Here is a 23724-nt window from a genome sequence, read left to right as displayed (position 1 = left end):
ATTTTTTGTTGATATATTTTTATAGTTTACCATTGTTTCCTTTTTTAAAATAAAATTTGATTTAATCTCCATTTTTCTTCTCTAAGTTTAAAAATAAGGCGTATAATTCATTTTTAGCAATTTTGGATGAGAATTTCATGTTGGACAAATTTGATAAATAAAAATAACACTACTATTAGTCTAAAAGTTTAATAAATTAAAATAATAAAAAACTACTTCTTAAAAATATGAGCTTAGTCTTACCCTTTTTCTTTTGAAAATTTGCTAATGGTGTTTATTTTTAGTATTAAGCTATTTATCCATTTTGTTTGACTTAAAGTCTAATAAATTGATTAAAACATATATAAAAGTGAACATTAATGCAATGAAAAAAATTCAAGGATATAAACTAAATATTAGATGTCTTTAACTTTTTCTAGTTTGATATTTTTGTATAGTTGATGCGGTAAAGAAGATATAAATCTTTTAGTAATGAAACTAAATGATACTAAGGGTGCGTTTGATAAAACTGAAGTCTCAAATCTGAAATTTAAATCCAATAAATTATTGAATTGATAAGTATTAAGTCTAATACATTTGAGTGCATATCACATTCAATGATAAGTGAATAAGTCATTACTTGATTTTGGGAGTAAGTTTTGTTTAGAAAATTCAGTGTCATTTAATTAATTAAGATATTCAATTTTTAGTTATCAAACGGTTTGAATATGTTAATATATGAATCAATTAATTTTAAGTACTGAATTGGGTTATCAAACAGGATCTAAGTTATAGATAAGTTCATGAAATTAAAGGCTAATAATGTCATTGCACTTACTCTTTTCTTTTTTTTTTTGTATTTCTAGGTTTGACCGGCAATCATGGGAATTAAATGTATATATTTAAAGTTGAGGGGGATAAAGTATGACTGCCCCCTTAATTCAGGGGGATCAAGGTGTTAATAATCCCTTCATTATGCTAAGAAAGATTATTCTCATTTTTTCGACATAACAAGAGAAAAATATGCAACACATCCAAGCCGTTTTCGATATATAAAATAGAAAAATATCTAATATTTAGTTCAAATTCGTATAAATTTAGTTTAATCACCAATTTAATTGTATAAATTCATAAATTTAGAATAGAGTTTATACTTAAGGTTGTAAGAATTACGCACACAACTTAAATTTTAAGGCCTTGTCGTTTCATCCGGGACGCCAATCTAATAAGCACGGGCAGCTACTGTGTTATTCATGAATTTGCTTCACAGTTCACACCACTCCCAATAAAGCCAAAACTGGGACATTAAGGTGTCTACCCTCCGAAAAATGCTCAGCCTCGGGAGATTAACAACATGGCAACAATGCAACTCTGCGGTTCCTCGAAACTCCAAGTCAAGAGCGTTCAATTTTCCGGCGAAAACCCACCCAACCCGAGTTTCATTTTCTCCGAATAGACTCATCCGCCTTGCTCTTTTTAGTGTTCTTGGCCGACCAAGAATAGGGTTTTGCATATATGCCTCGAATAGACAACCACAAGGTGGCAATAGTGCATTGGAAATGCATGATTTTGAGGAAGATGGTGACTTTTTTGATGATGAAGAAGAAGAGGAAACGGGTTTTGATGAAGATGAGGAATTTATTCCCTTGACTAATATGAAGAAGTGGCTTGAGAATAAGCCACGTGGGTTTGGTGAAGGCAAGGTTTATGACACTTCCATTGAGGATAAGCTCATGGAGGAAATAGAGCAGAGCAGAAAAGCTCAGCTGGCTAATATCAATAATCTCAAGAACAAGCCTGCCATGGCCATTTCCAAGAAGGAACAATGTCAGCAAGAGAAAGGTTCGTTATTGTGTAGTTATATTTTCTTTTCATTGACTGCGCTTTATTAATCTGACATTACTTGCTACAAAGTTTCGAGCAGCTGCTTATTTTTGCTTAAACTTTATTAATTTGAAAGAAATCGACAAGTTTAGTTCAAAGATTAATCTGTTTAGACTGATGATGTCTCTGTTTGCTATTGGGGTACATCTTTAAGTGCTTGTGGGCTACTTAAGACATGGGTACATTGCATATTACAAATATGTAATTGGCCCTCTAAATAACAACCCATAAGGTTTTGCTTTTGCAAGGAATGATTCCTAATTGGAGTTCGTGAACAGAACCACAATATCTTTTTCTTTTGGCCATTGAAATAATCAGTCTTTGATCTATTAAAACCTCGGAGCCTGTTGGGTCTGAAATTCTACGATTACCTAATGTGTTTTTCGTCTTTTTTTTTTTTGGAGCTTGTAGAATACCAGTTAAAGCATGTGCAAAAGGTCTTAATTCATGAAAAAATGAGTCAAGTAAAAAAAATTGAAAGCTTGGGGGTGCCAAGCTTCTGTAACACTTTAATAACTTCTGGATAACTATCTAGAAGATGCTTTGGGTTCATTACCGGAGGCTTGTTTGTTTCTGTTGGCTACTATTTCAAGATATTGCAGCTTATCACCTTTAACAATTTATTATTGATATCATAGGTGCTAGAAGAGATGGGGCCACTGGCCATATTTGACCTTAATTTAAGCTGTAAATCAGTGAATCAATGAAGAACCTTCAATCCATTTGAGTTTAGATGAAAAGCAGCATTCTGAGCCTTCAAAATATCAAGAGAAGGAAGAGAGTGCAAAATTTTCAACATTGTAGAGGGTATTCCAGTATCCCAATTATCCATATAGGAACAAGGAAAAATGAAAGAGATGTGGCAGTAAATGATATCTTTTATAAACAGAAAGCTTAGTTATTAGATAGTTTAGTAAATGGAATCAGGTTACAAAATTTTATTCCTGTGTGGATCTGATTCACTCTTGCAATTATTTGTAGTAAATTAGCCTTTGTAGATACAATTCTTATTTTTTCCAGTTGAATCTTGCCTAGTGATGTATGGGGGAATTTTGCAGTCTCAGAAGAGGGTAAACATGGATTTCGTGTCGGTTTGATCAACCTCCCTAAGAAAAAGAATATCCACAGGGATCTTCGGTCGGCTTTTAAAGGAGTTCCTGGAATACTTGATATCATACCAGTTGTTTCTGGAAACAAAAGAACCAAGGACCCTATCTGCAAAGGCCTTGCCTTTATTGATTTCAAAACGAAGAATGAAGCTTATAGGTATGCTCCAAAATGTGTGTGTAAGATGTCTATCTTTTTATTCTTTTTCTCTTGAACTTACTTTGGTTGTTCAGGTGGCAAAAGCTGAAGCTTTTACCCCCCACTAGTTTTTGCTCCGACTACAAAAGAAATCATAATAACCAGCAACACAAAACACAGTGCTTTTGGTCAATATTTCATCTTCCTTTGAAATCCATTGCATTCAGAATATCTATTCACTGCTAAACCTGCATCTGCTATGCACTCTTGTTTAATTCCTGTTTTGATTTGATAACACTTGATGGTATAGGTGTGAACCAGATTGGTTGTTTAGAGAAGCATATATTTTTATTGTAATATAAGCTAATTTACACATCATTGTAGATTTGTACAGACTTTCTCCGGACAAAGTATTACCTTTGGTAAGGTTCAGAAGCAGATAAAATGTGACATGGATTTCAGCTTACTTAAACCTGGGAATGAAGATTCTGTTGGGGAAGATAGCTACACTGATCAAATAGTGGTGGAGGCAGAAGAACTTTATGATGAATTTGCTAGTGAAGATGAGGTGCATAAATCAGCAGAAACTGAAGAGAGTGAAGATTCCAGAAGTGGTGTACCAATTCCAGAATTTAGATACGGGGGTGTTGCGGAAGAAAGAGAACGGTCTGTTACAAAACCAAATTCATCCAAACAACAAGGGGAACTACAAGAAAAGGGAAAAAAGGTAGCATCTAAAGCAAAGAAACAGAGACCACCGAAGATAAATATTCCAGGATCTGCCAATAGGTAAGCCAGGACTATTCTGTTGTCCAGGTTAATCAATATATAATTCCTGCTGTTGTAAATAATCTGCTGCTTTGCAGGTTGAAGATCAGAGAGAAAGCAGTGCTTACAGGAGTGTTCTCGAAATATGGTGGAAACACTTCGGTGGTCACTAGAGGGCAGAGTTGACGAGATTGAATACTTGAGAGGATTTGGTTTTCGTGCAGTGCAGTGTTGAGGGGAATCCGATGGAAAAAGAGCAATTAAATTTGCGCCAGAGGAGGAAAAAGAGCAGATCATTTCAAGTGTAGAACCAGATTTTCCTGTACTCTATCTTGTACAACTACATTAGCAATCACTAAGGCCTGATACCTGAAAATGTAACAGTAGAATAGAAGTGGTGCAGAAGGAATGCATCCAATAGGAGCCGATGCAAGACCAAAATTACCTAATTAGACAGTCATGTTCTGTGAGTTATGAATTAACTGCTACTCAAATGCCTCAGGTATAGGCCTTCTGTGTCCTTTATGTCCGATTTGGTCGCAGGGTATCTGGGCTTGGGAAGATACGAGCTTTGTTTTCCACACTCAAGAGGCTCATTGACTTGCAACCTCGGTATTTCGAGATCCATCTTATGAAAGTAAAGAAAAGGGAAATTTTAAACTGGACTATTTTATTACTATCTTATTATCATACTGGCAGAATGGAACAATCTCCATGAAAGGAGCCCAGCCAACTGAAGCTTAACTGGCTTTCCGAGCTTCAACTGAGAATGAGAGAAATGAGAGCATTTAAAGACACTTTAACTCACAGTCTTCGAGATTGGATATCAGCAAAGAATCTTAAAACGCATGACTTCAAGAGTACGAGGAGTTTCAGTTGAATACAACTAATTGATGACCACAAGAATGTTGCGTCTCATCGCTTTGTCCGATTGTTCTCTTGTCAAATGAAAATCTTCCCAAGAATTTTGGAACACAACACTTGCCCTGATGCCCTGCTGGAGTTTTTGGACAGTTATTGATGTGCATCGCCACAATGTTGATCAACGTAATTATAGGTATTAACCATGTCGTATGTTCTTGGGACTTTGAATAGCTTAGAATGCGAAAACGGGTGGTTGAGAACTCATTTCCAGCACATGCACAATCGTAGCTCTTCAAATCTCCAGATGCCAAAGCCATTTTAATTAATTTCTTCTTCGTCTGTCTACTATTTTGATGTTGAAGAAACCGTGCGGAAATCGAAAAGCATTGAGCCACTTTGGAATAATGATGAAGACCACTCAATTTGAGAGTTTGAGCTGTGGATGCTTTGGCCAATGTTACGCAGAAGCTATAAGCTGTTAAAGGAAAAGGAAATCTGGAAGTTGTAGTAGTAGTTCTATCCTCGATCATCTGCACCCTGCTTCTGTATCATAGATGTTAATAGATTCAGAACTCTGATTAATCATTTTACTCGCATTCAGTTATTAGATCGGTTTCTTTCGTCACCAGTAGGGCGAATGAAATCTGAGTCAAGCTGTCAAAAGGTTACCACAAATTTGGAGACAATAGATCATGTAGCGTACCCTTCATTTTTTCCTTTTGAAAAGAGTATACCAATCATTCAAGACATTCAGAACATGAAATGGTGTAGTATAAATTAGAGCTACTTCTTCGTGGAATAAATACCTAATTGTTCAAAGCATGTGTATCATTCAATAGGAAAAGAAAAGAAAAGAACGCATTGGCACATTTCGCAAAAAAGAGAGCAACGAAAATCAAATATTGATATTGGTCAATAGGTAAAAGTTTGTAATTATTTTTTTAAAATATTAAAAACAATCTTATTTAGTCCTCAAAGGTTTAAGATGAACCTATTCTCGACCTTACTCGTCACAACTTGACCCAAAAGTGGTGTTGGGGGAGGGGGGCGGGGTGTTAGTTTCCCTTTGTGGGTGCAATTTTGTAACTATTAATTCAACCGATTGTGAATAAAAACAAACTAAAACAAATAGACAGATACATTTCAAGTTAAAAAAAAAAAGATCTATAAACATAGAAAATGTTGTTCTAAACATGGTGATTAGAACTGCAAACGAATCAAGCCGTTCGTGAGCCGATCGCAAATGGCTAGCTCATGCTTGAGTTCGAGCTCGAATTCGAATTCAAAAATACTAAACTTGTTAGCTCGTGAGATAGCTTGAGTTCAATTATATATATATATATATATATATATAATTTTAATAGTAAAATTACAAATATATTTCTAATATTTTACTATTTGTTAAGAAAAATTATTATTTTATTCATTTTTTAAAATATAAAATGATAATAATTATTTTTTTTAATCTAGCTCGAGTTTGACATTTTGATCTCATCGAGTTCGAATTTCGTAAAATTATGTGAAAACTCGACTCGATTAAGGTAAAATTCGATTTGACTCAACTCGTTTGCATCCATTGGTGATAATACGAACAAAGAGGACGAGTTGGTTGTTAAAAAAAAACATGGGGGAAAAAATAAGTATTATAAAACCTGGGATATGTTTATTGAGAATGTCCAACAAATACACGTTTTAAGTGTTAATAACAGAAACTAAGGGGTATAACCAGAAACTATCCAATCAATGCAGCGTGGAATGTATTATACCAAAATTCTGACGTCTCACCGCTAAGTGCTAACCAAAAACCCTATTGTACTTTTATTCATTAAAGGGATAATTTCAGAAACCTTACCTGAGGTTTTCGACAATTTCACTCGACTCCCTTGAGGTTTACATAATTACAAAGACCTCTTTTGTTGTGATAAAAAGATAATAATACCCTTTATTAATTGTCAACTCATTGATAAACTCTATTAAATATTAAAAATTTTTCATTGATTATTAATCAATAATTCAAACCATAGTCTTTTCTATTTAGCTATCTATTTTTTTTCTCATATATCTATTTTTCTTTCAAACTCATTTATCTATTATTATCAAACAAATGTGTACTGTCGCTACTAATAAAATCATCATACACATTAAACCACCAATACTTATATATTTTAGTATCTATTCCCAATCCTCGATTTTCCATTATTAGTAAATAGTTTCCTTGCGCCCATTTTTGTTTCCAATTTTTGATAGGTATTAGCAAATTGAAATTTTGTCAAATGACAAATTGAGTGCTAATTTCATTATCAAATTAGATGGAGATGAAGATAGTGACAATGATAAAAAATAAAAATTAAGGATAAGAATTGGAATAGGAACTAAATATAAGTTATACTATTATGGTTATTATAAAAAAAAGTATTCTTGGTATATATTTATAATTGCATTGTGTTTCCATTTTTGATTTACAATTATTGATATTATTACTATAGAGAGAATTTGATTGATTTTGAACTCTGTGCCAATGGAACATATTGGATATTGATATTAGTAGTGATGGTTTAGATTATTTTATATTAAAAAGGTGGCACCCATGGAATTGAAATTTAGGAATATTGCTGAATATTGTAGTATATTAAGTAAAATCTGATATTGTTATAAGATTATAGGTAGGTTTTTGGATATATGATGTAGCATTTATAGTTGATACAATAGTTTGCATTGAAAATTTTTAGGTAAAAGAGAAACATTAGAATAAAAATAAGTATTTATTTAATGGTAATTTGGATGTTGATAAGTAGGTAATAGTGGTAGGAAATAAAGATAAATGAAATAGAGACTGTAAACCATTTTTTTCCTTTATATTTTTGTTATTAATTATAAGTCAAGGGCATTATAGAAATTTTGGGAAAAAGTATAGTCTTTTGGATGTAGAATGTTACTTAAATAGTAAAAATAGGGGAGGTAAGTATAAGTTTTAGAAATTGAGGGGAGCTTTCTGCAGTTGTTAAAAACCTCAGGGGAGTTATGTGAAATTAACCCTTCATTAAAGTACACGTCCAAAACCCTAGTCTTACTAAAGAAGCTGACTTGGAGCTCACAGCCAACACCAGAACCCCTTGCCGACGGCGTCTGGAACACCGCCAAGGGTCCAGTTCTCCATTACTAGCTGGACGCCACAACCGAAATCAGCCGTTGGCAGCATATATTTCTTAGGTAAAATTTCTTTTACGTTCGTTGGTATGGTTTAATATGTTTTGGCCTTTTCTTCTGGATTTTGGAGAAATATTTGTGTTTTTTCAACTGGGTTTTTGAGCTTCATCATTGAGTCTGTTTCTGTTTTTGGAATGTCTTGCTCGAATTATTGAATATTTGATCTTTTTTTTTCTCACTCTGGTCATCTTTCATAGCCTTTCTGAATTCAAAAATACTTTTTTTTGGGGGGGTGAGGGGAGAGAGATTTGGAAATATACTGGGGTGATTTGAAGAAATGTGGGGTGCTTTTATTTATCTATATTTTGGGATGTCTTTTTTGTACTAAAATTCTTTTGATTTTTTTTGGGCATGTCAATTTGAGTTTAAAATTACATCAAATTTTGAAACAGCTTTTGTTGTGTATTTGTTTCGTAAGTTTAGACCAGGCTCATCTCTGGAAGCAAATAGGTAAAGTGTTATTTGAGTCAGTAAGTTGATGTTAATTATGTGCATCAGTTCTTATTGGAAGTGATTGGAAAATATGCTCTTTTTAATATCTTTTTTCGGGTCATTTCCATTTGCAATAAAAGTGACAAACTCTGTCCTATTTAATTAGCTGGAAAATTCAGTTATTCTCTACAGTCTTGTCAAATGAGCTTTGCTTGTCTACAAGATATCTGTTTCTTGATCTTCTAAAATGAAGAAAGTAGAATCGGAATTATCTGATTTTCCAGTGCTTTTATGTGCTTTTTTGCAGAGTGACATATACTTCAAGAAAGAATGGTGCAGTATAACTTTAAAAAGATCACCATTGTTCCCACGGGGAAGGACTTTGTTGATATTATCCTTTCTCGCACACAGCGCCAAACACCTACTGTTGTTCACAAGGGTTATGCCATTTCTCGCATCCGCCAGTTTTACATGCGCAAAGTGAAATATACGCAACAAAACTTTCATGAGAAGCTGTCCACTATCATAGAGGAGTTTCCTAGGCTTGATGGTATTCATCCTTTTTATGGTGATCTTCTCCATGTCCTTTATAACAAAGACCATTACAAACTTGCTCTTGGGCAGATCAATACTGCAAGGAACTTAATTGGTAAGATAGCCAAGGATTATGTGAAATTGTTGAAGTATGGTGATTCTTTGTATCGTTGCAAGTCTTTGAAGGTTGCTGCTCTTGGCCGTATGTGTACTGTGATTAAGCGTATAGGGCCTAGCTTAGCATATCTTGAACAGATAAGGCAACACATGGCTAGACTGCCCTCAATTGATCCAAATACTAGGACTATCTTGATATGTGGGTACCCAAATGTTGGCAAGAGTTCATTTATTAACAAAATTACCCGAGCAGATGTAGATGTGCAGCCCTATGCTTTTACGACAAAGTCTCTGTTTGTTGGTCACACAGACTTCAAGTATTTAAGGTATCAAGTCATTGACACCCCTGGGATCCTGGATAGGCCCTTTGAGGACCGTAATATTATTGAAATGTGCAGCATTACAGCTCTGGCTCATCTCAGGGCTGCTGTACTATTCTTTTTGGACATATCTGGGTCTTGTGGCTATAGTATTGCACAACAAGCAGCTCTTTTTCATAGCATTAAGTCGCTGTTTATGAACAAACCTTTGATCATAGTCTGCAACAAAACAGACTTGCAACCACTTGAAGGGATTTCTGAGGAAGATATGAAGTTGGTCATGGAGATGAAAGCAGAAGCAATGAAGACTGTGATGGGTCAAGGGGGTGAACCCACGGATGATGAAGGTGTGCTGTTGACGATGAGTACCCTTACTGAAGAGGGAGTAATCGCAGTTAAAAATGCAGCTTGTGAAAGGTTGTTGAACCAAAGAGTAGAAATGAAAATGAAGTCAAAGAAGTTGAATGACTGCTTGAATCGTTTTCACGTTGCAATTCCAAAGCCCAGGGACCAGAAAGAAAGGCCAGCATGCATACCTCAGGCTGTTTTGGAAGCTAAAGCTAGGAAAGCTGACCAAGCTGCAGAGAAAGAGAAGAGGAAGCTTGAGAGGGATCTGGAGGATGAGAATGGTGGTGCAGGTGTATACTCTGCTAGCTTAAGAAAGCACCATATCCTTGCAAATGATGAATGGAAAGAGGATATAATGCCTGAAATTATGGATGGGCACAATGTCTATGATTTCATTGATCCTGATATTTTACAGAGGCTTGAGGAATTGGAGCGTGAGGAAGGTATTCGGCAGGAACAGGAGGCTGATGATGATTTTGAGATGGATGGTGCTGAGTTGACTGCAGAAGAACAAGAAGCCCTAGCTGAGATCAGGAAAAAGAAAAGCTTTCTCATTCAACAGCATAGGATGAAGAAGAGTACTGCAGAAAGCCGACCAATTGTTCCCCGGAAATTTGACAAAGAGAGACAGTTCACTTCTGAAAGAATGGGAAGACAGTTATCATCTCTTGGACTTGATCCTAGTTTGGCGATTAATAGAGCTCGTAGTAAGTCCAGAGGTCGTAAGAGGGAGAGATCACCTGAAAGAGGAGAAGATGCCATGGATGTAGACAATGATCAACCTAGCAAGAAGCTGCGCTTGAGGTCTAGATCTCGGTCAAGGTCACGTCCACCAAATGAAGTGGCCCCAGGAGAGGGTTTCAAGGACTCTGCTCAAAAGGTTAAGGCTGTGAAGCTGGCTAAGAAATCTGTAAAGAAGAGGAACAAGGATGCTCGGCGTGGAGAGGCTGACAGAGTCATTCCTTCTCTGAAACCCAAGCACTTGTTCTCTGGCAAAAGATCCATCGGAAAAACCCAGAGGCGTTAGTGAAATTAAGGTACATGTCACGAGCCCTACACCTCTCTTTTTGTTTCTCTTGCTCTGGCATCGCAATTTACCTGTTCACTTTCTTTTTTTGGATTAATTAGGCTATATTGGTTTTTTCATGAGTACAACTCGAATAATAATATATTGGTTTTTCCAATGCTTATTGGCATAAGCATTGGAGTTGGGTTGACGAGTCTCCCTTCCTTCTTCTGTTTTGATTGATTTTGTTGAGCGATTCATATCGGTTCTCTTGCAGGAACGTCTTAACCATGCCAGAGATGGTGTAGAGCGCTATCTTACCTTTGATGCTGCACGGGTCGTTACTGTCTTCTGGGAATTGTATGAATTTGGCGTGTTATCTCCCAACATTTGGACTTTGGATCAAGATGCACGAGGCTCTGGAGATTGTCTGGGGGAATCAATGCCACAGCAGAGTTGAGGCTTTTTCAACTGTCTGCTACAATTTTGAGTTCCAAAAGTTTATTAGTTGCAAGTGGAGTTTTAAATGCTTGTTGAGAGAGTTTTTTGAGTATTCAGAATGTTTAAAATCCGAACCCATCTTTATGTATTTTAGCCACTGTTTTTATTTCAATTTTCTCTATGGATCCCATTGAAGTTCTTTGTTCGAGACTAGTAAGCGTATGTTTCTGTTTGATTTGAAATGCTTGTGGCAGAAAACTGCAGTAAACAGCAAAAAGAATTATCTCATGGACAAAGCAGGCAGCATCTTCTGATCACAAAATCAAGCACCACAGAACTAGTCCTAAAATAGTCAATCAGCATTGGACAATTGCTCATTGCAGTGACGCAATCGAAACAATTTGCTTATTGGGGCATTGATTTGTAGATTGAATGAGAAGCGAGCGTGTAGATTGTTTGGTATCTTGGTATGAATTTAATTTGATTGTTTGGCATCTTGGTGTGCATTTTAATTTGAGGGTGTGATATAAAAGAAAAAAACTTTTCAAATATCCTACTTATCTTACACTCCCCTCAATTAACTGATTAATTAATTCATTAATAAACATTGTATCAACTTATAAAAATCTCTTTAATTAATTTTTTATTTTATTTTTTTATTATTTGTTTTTTTAAAAAAAAAAAAAAAAATATGTACACACATAGCGTGTGTCCAGTCCACTAATCTCTTTAAAAGAATGGTTCAATTAATTTCCAAAACAAAGGTCCTGAGATTTAGTTTCTGAATTATTTCAGATTTACCCTCAACTATATACCTAATCCCACTGAGGTCCTCAAAGTTTATCTTGTTGCTTTCATGTCCCTCCAAAACAAACGCCATCGTTCCGAGACTACTATAAGAACAGTCAGAAACGGAACTCAACGGCGGTTATTGCTACTCCTCGTGAGCGATGGAGTGCGCCGGAAAAGGAAGTCGCAGCCCGTGCTCGGGCCCTCCTACTAGGCGGTGTGGCCGCTGCCAAGCCGTTGCCTATTGCTCCATCTCTCACCAGGTCCTTTTGCTTATATACAAGAACTCCTGTCCAAATTTTTCAGAAAAGAAAATAAGCTGGAAACTGATTTTTTTTTTTTTGGTTTCTTTCGGAAAGAGAAAACTGCTGTTGTTTGAAGCATTTCTCTTCTTTTTTTTTAATTAAATTTTTTTTTCAGCAGGGGAGGTGCAAGACTTTAAGCAGTGGGGAGGGAGCAGGGGGATTTGTTTGAAGCATGTATCTGTTATCTGTCGCATTTGCGTGTTGTTTTCTAGCTAAATTTGAGTGACTAGTATAATCGATGGGAAAAATGATTACTTTTTGCACTTTCTTTCCCTTTTCTGTTTTTAGTTATTCGTTTTACAGTACAATAAAATTGACGGTGGAAAATCAAACCAAGATGATATCTTTTTGCAAAGAGTTTGAATTTTTGACATGTTTGACCTGATCCAACGGAGCTCATAATGATTAATTTCAAGAACTAAGATCAATAGGAATTTTCTAGCCCCCTGCCGCCAAAACAAAAAAAATGAATAGAAGTAACGACTGTTGTTGAAGAAAATATCGTAAGTACTGTTTTTTGAAGTGCCGGACATTGTTTGCTAGTTCAGGTTGCACACCGGAGTGTCCATAAAGTAGAGTGTGAAAGGTTAGAACAGCAAATGAAGCGTGCTGATATTTTGAATGATTTTCCTTTCAGTTTTACTCGAGAAGCAACTGTTCAGGTAATTAATGATATTTCAGATTTTCTGGGGGTGTTGATCAATCCTGTAAAGATTTTGTGCTCTGGTTTAAGGGAGTACTTGAATTTTAGCAGGTACGCGAAAGATGTGAAACTCGATGCTCTTTCTTGATGAAACGTGGAGTTCATTGTTCGGGAATGTGGATGTATGAATGTAGATGCGGGGCGTTAACTAATTCTCAATGTTCCACAAGGTGTTTTGCCGTCTTAATGTTGGCTTTTCATCTTCAGGGGTGACTTTTTTCTTTTCCTTCTTATGGTTTGTTTTTAAGGGATGATGAAATTCTGGATGCAACTCATATCACTGTTTCTTTTATTGTGAAAATTTGTCCACATTAATTTCAATTGCACATGCAATATTTTGGCTCTGTTAGGAAGTTGGTGGCGAGATGCATTCAAACTTGTTATCACACTTTTTTTCTGAACCACAGTATCCAGTAAAATGTTCGTCGTGAGCTGAACATTGTTTGGGGATAACTGGATTTTGCCCTCATTCATTTCCCAATGATATAAAATGACTAGGTAAAGAAATACGAATGCAAGTTACAGCATTGGCCTTACTAGTATTTAATAATTTCAGACATTTACCCTATGAACTTTGGGGAACAAAAAATATAGAACTCATAATGTTATTCTAAGTGTGTCTCTGCATATGTACTGTATGCAAGATTTGAGATGGTAAGACACATAAGTGTATGCTTAATGGTGAGATCTTGAATTGTTTTAGTTGCAAGTGTTTTCTGACAAACGTATTTCATTTTCTTGGTAGACCAATTGAAGGTTGGAGTCTTTCAGGCTCATTATGTCCTTGTAAAGGTATTATCCATTTGTCTTTAGTGAATATTCTTCTTTCTAAAGTTTGATATTCCTTTAAGTTAACTTACCGAGGGATAAAATTTTAGGGCCGCCATCCCCTATACCGAAACAAATTACTTGTTGGAAGGACTACTATGAATGGAGGTGCCTCCCGCTTTATTCTCCTGTTCCTTTGCTTCTTCATTGGGTATGTTTTCTGCAGTTATTCTCACACAACTGCATTGAACAGGACAAATGATTGGTTTAACTACATATGTAAGAACCTGTTTCATTATTCAAGGTTTTGGAACTATAATAATCATGTAATCATGTCGGAGTAGGACGTGTTACTCTTTTTTGGGTCTCAATCAAGTTTGGGTGTAAGAGCTGCTATTCCCCTTTTCTTTGTTGCAGCCGCTGACATTATATTGGGCTAATCATGTTGTAATGTCAAGAAGCTTGGATGATAGAGTTGGCGAGAAGTTTTGTATACATTACCTAGGTATCTTCTCCTTTCAGATATATATTTAATCAGTCTAACAATTGAAAACAACATTTCTGGGTTTTTTTTTAAGGGCTTCTACTATGCTAAAGTTGATACTGCATTTTCTGTTTAAGCCATGTTATCGTTACTTGATTTCCAATTGATTTGTGAAGTAAAGCTGTGGATCATAACTTAGTTGGTGAAGTTCCTCATTAGATATTCATTGGCCTTTAGTGCAAAGATTTATCAAGTTCTAGAAATGTTCCTGGATAGAGAGTGATAGAATATCTCTAAGCGTAGCCAAATGTAATGCATATGGAAAACATGAAACAACTTTGATCTACTTGAAATCCTCAAAATTAATCAAGCCATGCCTCTGTATTCCCTCAAATTATTTTTGGAAATTTTCAGGATGACTTCATCATAGCCAATTTTATAGCATGCTGATATGAAGTGTACTAGCAAGGGATGTTCTTCTTTGATTTTTGGTCTTTTGGAGCCCATCACTTCCTAAATCTCACTTTTACTTAATGAATTAAATATGAAAGGGCCAGAGAAAGAGCTACATCAACTTGGGGCCTTTGGTGAACTAATTGCTCTTTTCCCTGGAGCAGGAGTGCGTATAGACTTTGTTGGGCCTGCAATTCCACAAGAAAGGTTGGTTACTCATTGTAATGTGTAAGTTTTATTGTACTTGTATCTGCACTATATGGTAGTAGTTGATTGGTGACACTTGTGCTCAGCACCACTTTGTTTAGTGCTCTGGTTCTGGTGAATCTCAATCTTGTAGTTTTATTGACTCCTGGTTAATTCTAGCCATAAGAGAGGTGTGAGGTCCAGTCTAAGTGAAAAGGCTGGGAATTTGACGGAGGTCGCTGGTTGATTGAAGTGTGGAAGATACAAGCAGGAAAAACAGCAGTTATCTCAAACTAAATGACATCATCCTTTCTTTGTTTGGCCTGGATTAGCTGGAGGTCTGTTTAATCTAAAAAGTTAAAGTTGAGTGATTTAAACAGATGCTTTGTTCAGATCTCATACTGGGAAATGTGTCCCAAACATCTTTAACTAAGCTACTAAGGTTAATAACTGTTGCCTTTTTGTTTTGCCATGCTCTTCTTTATTGGCAATTTCTGTTCTGAAATTGATTTCCAGTCACACTGATGTCATTATTCATATGCACCTTAGGGATGGTGAGAGAATTGACATCTGCAGTTATGCTCAATGCACAGATAGAGACTGTGAATGCAAATCAGATATCCACTTTGTTAAGCCATTGTCGGATAGATCTTGTTCAGTCACGTTACAGCTTCATGCTGGTTGTTACCATGACGTTTACACAGAATTGATGAAGGTTCTCTAGATAAAAAAATTTATGTAGAAGAGGTGTACTTCCTTTGCAGCTGTACTGTGTTTTGACGGGTTTGTTCAATAGCAGGATTCTTTTCCTGATTTGATTATAGCGCCAAATGCTGGTATCGCTGCTTACAAGAGCTGGTTGCCAACTATTGTAAGTGATTTTTCTCTACTAGCATGAATGGCTAACAGACAGAGAGTGCTGGGGAGAACATATGCTCCTACCTCTTCCATTAGCTTAGCCTGCTTTAACTAGTTAAAACTAGTCTAGAACAGTACTGAATGTTGTTGTCCTGCAGGAACTGATAAAGGAGATCAAAGTCCCAGCAGTTTTCTCTGATTTCTGTGAAGAAGCTTCACTTTTGGCAACTCGTTGCATCAGCAGCATAACTGGCTCACCTCCCAGCATTCCTGTCAGTACTTCAACTTAAATTTGAACCTTACACCTCTGTTATCCCCATAACGTTTTGGATTGAAGCTCCTCTGTAATTTGCAGATCCAGTTAAATCCCTTCAGGCAACCTCTTGCAATTGAAGACAGTGCTCTATTACTTCCATGCTATTCAAATTGCTTTCTTTTTGGTATATGAGATGTTCTAAGATAAAACCATTTTGAGTGCCACTTGAATTATTGTGCAAGAGAAATGAATTTGTACCATGTTCTTCAAAGAAATCTACTGGTCCTTAAGTCACCATGCACGCTTATTGTAAGCTCTCGGAACAATGTACAACATCGCTCCATACTGCGAATAATCTTGCACACACGCTGTGTACGACGTCATCTTGCGATTGGTTTGACGATTTACACAAATATCAATCAGGACCGTTCATTCTCAGCAACTTTGAATCAGGACCTTCCATTCTACATGCCCCGCATGCCTCGCACTTGAGTCGGTCGCGCTCTGCAAAGGGATTTTGCCAAAATTGTTGTTGTGGACCTGCTGCAGAACAATTCCCCTAAACGACATCGTGCCGTCAAACTGTTACAAACTCAACCCCATCGAATCAAAGCCGACTTGGAGCTGAAGGAACCAAAAACAGAAGCACAAGTGGAATTCAAAATGGAAATATAAAAGCAAACATAAATAAATTTCCCAATTTTTTTTTTTTAAAAAGAGCCTATTTTTTCTACAGACCAGAAAGTTGGAAAATGAAGACGGTGATGACGCTTAGAAGTGGTTTAGGAGCATTAAGAGCAGTTCGGGGAAACTTTGCCAGCTTGCATTTCTCAACAAAAACGTCGCCCCCGCCGCCGTTAGCTTTTGGTGCAGCTGCTGACGTGGCGGCTGATGATTTACTCCTCCACAATCCTCCGGCTTCCGCTGCTACGGTCGAGACGGAGCCCACTCTTCTTCAGCCTGGCGTCGTCGTGTACGACGGCGTTTGCCACCTCTGCCACAGAGGTACCTATAATCTACTGTATGCTTGCATTTGTATTTTGTTTTGTGTGTGTGTGTGTGAATTTTGTATATAAATTCAAGAAAAAAATTGTAGAATAATACGTGACTCGTTAAACTTTTGGTTTGATTGGGCAAAATGGAGAGAGAGAGAGAGAGAGAGAGAGAGAGAGAGAGAGAGAGAGAGCAAGGATAGCCCATATTTTGAGATTATAGAATTGGTTTTCATGATGGGAAACTGAAAATGTTTCAGCGTGAGTTACATTTGAGTAGACTGTTTACCTTAAAAAAAATAAAGAGAATATGTCAACGAAATGATGTCCATTTGAGCATTATGATTCCTTACATAAAATGTTCCATGATTAGGGGGAAATGGATAATTTTGTTGAATAATGGTACAATTTCTAGTTACCAAGAAGAAGATGCAATGTTTGTTCCTGCTATCTGCCCAAAATTAAGTAAATTAATTTGTTTAATGTGATTGAGATTAGTGGCACATTTCTTGTGTGAGGATATTATATGGTGAGTGAACGAGATTTTAGAACCAAGAATAATAGAAAACTTCAAAAGGGACAATGTTCTAAGGGGCATTCGATTTGAATTTATAGCAAAGTAGGTAGGAATTCTTGTGAATGCTGAGGATATATGTTGATGTTGTCGTTTTAATTGAAGGGGTGAAGTGGGTGATTGAAGCTGACAAGGACAAAAAGATCAAATTCTGTTGTCTTCAATCTAAAGCTGCAGAACCATACATGAGAGGATGTGGGGTTGATAGAGATGATGTTCTGCGCCGTTTTCTGTTCATTGAAGGTCCAGGTCTTTACCACCAAGGCTCCACTGGTTAGAACTCTCTCTCGCTCATAAAATTTCACTCCACTTTGTTTCCATCACTTCTTGGTTTTAATTTGGGTTTTGGTATCTCATTATCTTGGACAGAAATTCTATTGGTTATAGGCCTGATGGAACATATTTTAGACTATATTGCTCTTAAGGCTTCTCAAGATGAAATCTTAAATGAAATATTAAACTGTGGAAAAGTGTTTAGTTGGAAGATCCATACATATGGTGATAAAATTTGTGCTATAAGATTATGTCATCTTGCTTCATGTAGCTGCAGGCTTACTTTTGGTACTATAATTGGCTTTGGTTATGCTTTCAAAGCCAAAAAGAAGAAATATCAGTGAGTTGTATATATCGTTTGCTACTGAAAATTTTGTGCAAATTAGATTCGAACTGTCAAATAGATGAATGAGGATAAAGAATTCAGATCTCAGATCAAAAGTAGAATGTAATCTTTCCTGCCTCTGGTGAGGAATTGCACACCTTGAAAAGTAGATGGATTTTCCAAGTTATCTTGCACTGTTGATCATATTCAGCTTCTTGGAACAATCAGCTGCCTAAGGGATTCATGTTTATGTTTCTGGAATCTGATTACACCTGAAGTGTGGATGTTAAGAGGGAGAGTAAGAAGGGAAAGAGGTCAGTCGATTACAAGCTCCTCTGATTGGGATGGCGTTACTTTTTAATTGAACTACAGATTATGTTTTGGATAATACATTCTCGTGTTTAGTATGCAGCTATTTTGTGTTCTACTTGCTATTTGTACCTTTTACTAGTCTTCTTTCCTAGAATGCTTTCCTGATGACCTTTTCTGATTTTAGGGCTAATGGTGAAATTTTCGTTCACTGAAGTCAACAGATTAGTTTTATAGCTAGAAGTTAAGTAGGTTGAGAGAATAGTATAGAATCTGATAGTGGGCCAACGTGGATGTGAGCATACTGTTTTTGTTGCTTTCCTTTGCATTCAACCTCGATTATGCAGGAGCTATTGTAAGAAACTCTCAGTTCTGGTTGTTATCCTGCATGCCAAGACAAGACTGAGCATATGATTACATTTGCTGTATTTTATTGATTGTGTAACAATTTGCCTAATTTCTGTTATTGTTCTGGCAGCTGCACTGAGGGTTGTGTCTTACTTGCCATTACCTTATTCTGCATTAAGCTCTCTGACAATTGTCCCAACCCCGTTAAGGGATGTTGTCTATGATTATGTTGCCAAGCGGCGGTATGACTGGTTTGGGAAGAGTCCTGATTGCTTAGTTATCAAAGAAAAAGAGTTGCTGGAGCGTTTTATAGATTGGGAAGAAATACTAGATAAGAGCCGACCAGGGTTGTGATTGTCTTCAAATTATCAGAGATTTGCCAGTTAATTGGGCGATCGATGTGGTTAAGAACTGAAGTATTTGGATTTCTCTGTAGGATTTTTTTGGATGTAATGTTGATATTTGGAAGTTGATGAGGGAGGCTACAAATCAAATTAGAGCATCCTAACTGACAGTTTTAATCATCACTTAAAAGCTAGAATGAGTGAACGATCCGTGAAAGGGGAATTTGTTTTTTGATTTTTTCCTTCTCAGCACCCGGACTCTGTCCTGTTATTTGGCGCTCTACATGTTGGATCTGATACAAACTGGTCAACTGAAAGCAGCTTCGCTTCATTGTAGATGCAATTTCTGTATTCTCACAACTAAAGAAGGATGACACGGACATGATATGATGGCCACTGGTTTACCACTTTTTGTTTCCTCGTTCTGTTATCTTTCTTGGGATACATGCTTTCTTGTTCATTATCATGGATTACATTCTTGTTGCTGGCTTTGTAGCTTGCTGTTTGAGTTATTGGTCTGATAGCTTTCATTATCTCTTTAACACTTTTCCACAAGGGCTGGCATATGTAAGAAATCACAAGTCACAAATCCTCCAAGTACACTATGGGACTGATGTCTAGTACATCGACCCCTTGTAGCTTTATGACTGTCAGTTAATCACCTGATACAGTGAAGAAGGATTCACAAGTTCAGGAACGTAGGGTACCTCATGGAATGTCCTCTGATTTATATACCCAAGTAGCATCCTTTCGAATCCTTTCGAAATTTGACAAAAAAAAAGTAGCATCCTTTCGAATCTGACTTAGGTGTATGTCAAAACCCAAATGGGTCCTTTTTATCAATTTTGTTACACTCTAATTGCTATTTCTAGTGTAAATTCCGATTTTTTTTTTTAATGAGATATAAAGGAGGTCTAAATCAGCTATAGTCGAATTTATCAAAGCTTTTAATCCAATAAGAGGTACAATTTCTGAAATCTGGTCCTTTTGCACTAGTAACTCTATACTTGTCGTCCCTGTTTTTCCGGAGCAAACTATGTCCATTGTTTTGCACCTTTTCAATCTAAATTGTCAATGAAAAAAAATAAAAAATTATCAATAAAAAAAAATTTATTCCAGTAATCAATGCAAAAGCAAACTTATCTTCTGTAACCAAACCTAATTTTGCCAACCATAAGAACCAATTCTGCAGAAACAAATTTGATTCTATATTTCTTAAATTCTTTTCTACGGCTATGTTAGGGTTGTTGTCTTCCTCAACCTCATGATCATCCCCTCCCTTCCTCTACAACCAAGAATTTGAAAGGCAAGATGAGGTAAGGGCCGAAGAAATTGTTTTTCTAGGGAAGGAAAATATCGAGTAGTTTAATTCCTCCTTTATCCTCAGCCTTTCTTGTTATGTAAACAAGCATGATTTTGAGGAAATTGTTTAAATGGCTTTCGCTTCTGATTCAGTTAGCAATTGGGCTGCTTTTTTTGGTATCCCTGCTGTACATGGCTGTTCTTCTTATTATACAACTAATAAGGTTCTTCAAGAAAAAATTCTCTGTAAAGAGAATCCACCATGTTGATGATCCAACTGAGGCTGACAATCATCAATAACAATATGATCCAGCTGAGGTTGACAATCATCAATTACAATTGACAACTGGGGAAGAATGCTCCAGCTTTAGGCAGGCGAGATGAGAAAGGTGCGTTTGAATGTACACGAGGAACAGAGAATATGGGGCGAGGCTATCTTCATCTTGTTCTTTTTCTGGTTTATGGTTGATGTTGTATAGAGTTACCATTTTCACTCACAACCACTTAAATTGTAGATTTTTTTGAGGAAACAAATGGTAATTAAAAACCACGGAAATTTGATTTCATTTCCTTCCCAGTTTTCTTCTAAAGGTTGTAGTCTGGTATGAATTAACACAGAACTTCCACTTCCGAACGAATGGATTAGCTAAAGGCAATAATTCTTTCCCCCCCCAACCCCACAAAAAAAAAAAAAAATTCCCTTTTTTGGGTTTTTTTGGTCGTGCTGGTCTTCAGGGGTTGCCAAAACAGAATTGTATTTCATTTCATTGCATGATCAACTGATACAGATGGTCTTAGAGCTGAATATGGTCGAAAGGTTAAATGCTGTTAAATTTTACATCACAAAATGGTAATCTACAACAGCAAGGTCTCCAATAAGGACTGGATGATTTCTGATTTTTATGCCTGCGTCTGGCTTGAGAAGAAAAATCTATTAGGTAGGTTGCTAGAAAGAGTATTGAAGCAGATGAACAAAATCAAAGAAAAAATTTGAAAAAAAAAAACCAAAAAAAAAGAAGAAGAAAGACGTATCATGTATGACTGTCACCAGTTATGTGCATTTATATAATTTCTCAGTATATACATCATAATCCTTGATTAGCAAACTCCTGCAACAATCTTAGCACAATACTTGACCAATAATTTTTTTAAAAAAAAATTGTCTAGAAACACTATTCATCTGCTGGAGATGGAAATTTTCTAACATTTGTTATCTATAGAGTGAAATATTCGTTAATAGCTTCACCTTCTTTTGAAACATCGATGTCATAATAGTCTGAGAATCCATCTTTACCTCTCAATTCACGGATAAGTTCAGCTTCCATCCATGGTTCGAAGACTCGGCCGAGACCGAGACGATTCGGCCGAGTCGTCACCGTCTCGGCTTAGTCCGAGACGAGACCGCGACGAATCGAGACCGAGATACTCATTTCGCCGAGAAATCGGCCGAGACGTCACCGCAACGGATTGACTCGGCCGAGTCACTCCGAGTTATCCCGAGTCAAGACGAGAAATCGGCCGAGTTACACCGCGACGGATTGATTCGGACATTTCTTTGGCTATTTTTTATTATTTTTGTTTAACATACTTTTTTTATATTATTAACAATTTTTAGAATATTAAATTCTTTAAAATTTGTGTCTCACCGAGACCGTGACCGATATGCCGAGATCGATGTGGAACGTTCCAAGCCACGACTGCGACCGCGACCGCGACTTTGAACCATGCTTCCATCTCCTCATCCCGCATATCGTCCTTTTGACTTGAAGGATTTCCAGCATGATTAGCAACAGAACCTAAACCTTGGGTACCAACACCCGTGGTTGCAGCAACATCTTCATTGGGTCGTCCAACCGTTGCAGCTTCTTCTGTTCTCCGTCTTTTGCTCTTCCCAAGTTCGATAGCAACCTGTATGGCAGCATTTGCTTCTTGATCTGTCAAGTCATCCAGAGACTTTTGAGTGTCATTTTCGTTTCTTCGCAAGGCTTCCACGGCAAGCTCTCTGCAATTCAACCAATTTCTGAAGATCCACAGCTTTCCCAAGTGGTGTCATTCCATATCGCTTCTTCTGCAAAATCTCTACTAGATGCAGCGGGTCCTTCTTGAGATTCTTTATCTTACTTTCTCTTTCCTCAACGAGAAAATCAACAGCGCTCTCCACATCCAGGTTACTCGTACGAAGAGCCCTCTTAGCATTCCCTTCTTTGTGTCCCATGCCCGCGAGAATTGACAAGGCTTCATCAGGCACTTTGAAGCTGAAAAAATTTCATCTGAGCAGCACTCAAGGCCCTCCTACAATTTTCAAACTGCCCACTATGATATGCTACTATTCCTTCCAACAGCTCCAGCCTAAGGCACAAAGGAAGCTAGGGACATCGTGCTCCTTCCTGGAGGAGTCTCATACGAATGGACGCTCAAGCCCCTCTCTGGCTTTTGCAAGGCGTCGCCTAGCAACTGCAAGCCAGCTGATATCGCGGAGCATGAAATAGCACCATACAGTGTCTATTTGTAGAATGGATACATTGTCAACCAGCTCAATGGCCTTTGGATCGCACAGGGAGAATGCCTCCTCACCCTTATTCAGCACCTCTATACTTCTCTCTTGTGATCAACTGCTTAGCATTGGTGTGCAACATGAGTCCCATCATTATTACTCGTGGTAGGTCTCAGTGCCCAGCTGAACTTTCTGCCTGCTCTGATTTTGGAGCTCCAACTCCAAGTTGAAGTTTTCAACAGGTAATGATCCATCAGTATGTCTCCGGGCCAAGGAAGTCGCAGCAAACTGGAGAGTCGCTTGGAGCGCTCTTCTTCAGCCAAGAATTCTTGTTTCAGTTTGCCTTGATCAGCACAGGCCCTTGACGCCAAAATCTTGGAATTGTTCTCGAGACCCAACTGGCTGAGCTTTACAGTGCCATCGCCATCTTTCAAGACTTTGCCAGCGGCTATTAAATTTACAGTCTGAGGCCCTCCGGAGCAGCCAGATCGCTTTGCAACTACTTCTCTCAACATGGCCACCGTCCATTCTTCTAATTCCAGTTCCAATACCGCACCCCCACCCCATGCCCCTTCTATCTTCAGTTTAGGCATACCCATATCGTTTAGTACTACAGTACAAACCAATATATAAACCAGGCGTTGGAGATAAAAGTAGATGATTAACAAAAGAAGCAAGAGATCAAAGTCGCACCTTGCTTAGTTGGTCGACCTCCAATTCAATAATATGTAGACGAAAGATTTTGACGAAGAGGGAAAGTTCGACTTAGTTAAGGATTCCAATTTGGTACCTTGTTTAATTCGTCGACCTCCAATA

The 23724-nt window shown here is 37.2% G+C and overlaps 4 protein-coding genes, 1 long non-coding RNA gene and 1 pseudogene across 22 annotated transcripts; 4 read left to right on the top strand and 2 right to left on the bottom strand.

Annotated features, from left to right (window-relative positions):
* The first annotated feature begins 1208 nt into the window (after positions 1-1208).
* LOC113717995 (uncharacterized) lies at positions 1209-4317 on the top strand. The gene is made up of 4 exons (XM_027242879.2): positions 1209-1821; positions 2922-3129; positions 3493-3897; positions 3975-4317. Exons 1-4 carry the CDS (start codon positions 1308-1310, stop codon positions 4060-4062), a joined length of 1215 nt encoding a protein of 404 aa, XP_027098680.1. The 5' UTR covers positions 1209-1307; the 3' UTR covers positions 4063-4317.
* A 3494-nt stretch (positions 4318-7811) lies between these two features.
* LOC113719099 (nucleolar GTP-binding protein 1-like) lies at positions 7812-11340 on the top strand. Its single transcript, XM_027244131.2, has 3 exons — positions 7812-7950; positions 8687-10735; positions 10982-11340. Exon 2 carries the CDS (start codon positions 8710-8712, stop codon positions 10723-10725), a length of 2016 nt encoding a protein of 671 aa, XP_027099932.2. The 5' UTR covers positions 7812-7950; positions 8687-8709; the 3' UTR covers positions 10726-10735; positions 10982-11340.
* Positions 11341-11983: 643 nt separating this feature from the next.
* Positions 11984-16241, top strand: LOC113719156 (uncharacterized). 18 transcript variants are annotated; one of them, XM_072072251.1, is made up of 12 exons: positions 12041-12197; positions 12358-12409; positions 12788-12901; positions 12994-13112; positions 13688-13734; positions 13821-13921; positions 14128-14215; positions 14746-14854; positions 15383-15548; positions 15633-15704; positions 15850-15963; positions 16047-16241. In XM_072072251.1, the coding sequence occupies exons 3-12, from the start codon at positions 12839-12841 to the stop codon at positions 16137-16139; spliced, it is 972 nt and encodes a 323-aa protein (XP_071928352.1). In that variant the 5' UTR covers positions 12041-12197; positions 12358-12409; positions 12788-12838; the 3' UTR covers positions 16140-16241. The 18 variants fall into 18 exon arrangements, with proteins under 18 accessions (XP_071928338.1, XP_071928334.1, XP_071928335.1 ...); XM_072072248.1 differs by having other exon boundaries at positions 12994-13151; XM_072072243.1 differs by having other exon boundaries at positions 12991-13151.
* Positions 15432-16824, bottom strand: LOC140021450 (uncharacterized). Its single transcript, XR_011825192.1, has 2 exons — positions 16686-16824; positions 15432-16571 (listed from the first exon to the last, which is right to left on the bottom strand). It is a non-coding gene; the product is annotated as an uncharacterized lncRNA (long non-coding RNA).
* LOC113719155 (uncharacterized) lies at positions 16570-19654 on the top strand. The gene is made up of 3 exons (XM_027244248.2): positions 16570-16952; positions 17619-17786; positions 18899-19654. The coding sequence occupies exons 1-3, from the start codon at positions 16700-16702 to the stop codon at positions 19120-19122; spliced, it is 645 nt and encodes a 214-aa protein (XP_027100049.1). The 5' UTR covers positions 16570-16699; the 3' UTR covers positions 19123-19654.
* A 2371-nt stretch (positions 19655-22025) lies between these two features.
* On the bottom strand, positions 22026-23661 carry LOC113718628 (uncharacterized; annotated as a pseudogene).
* Between the last annotated feature and the right edge of the window lie 63 nt (positions 23662-23724).

This window comes from Coffea arabica, chromosome 11e (genome assembly GCF_036785885.1).
Source record: "Coffea arabica cultivar ET-39 chromosome 11e, Coffea Arabica ET-39 HiFi, whole genome shotgun sequence".
NCBI lineage: Eukaryota > Viridiplantae > Streptophyta > Magnoliopsida > Gentianales > Rubiaceae > Coffea > Coffea arabica.
This window is presented reverse-complemented; position numbering and strand designations above follow the sequence as displayed.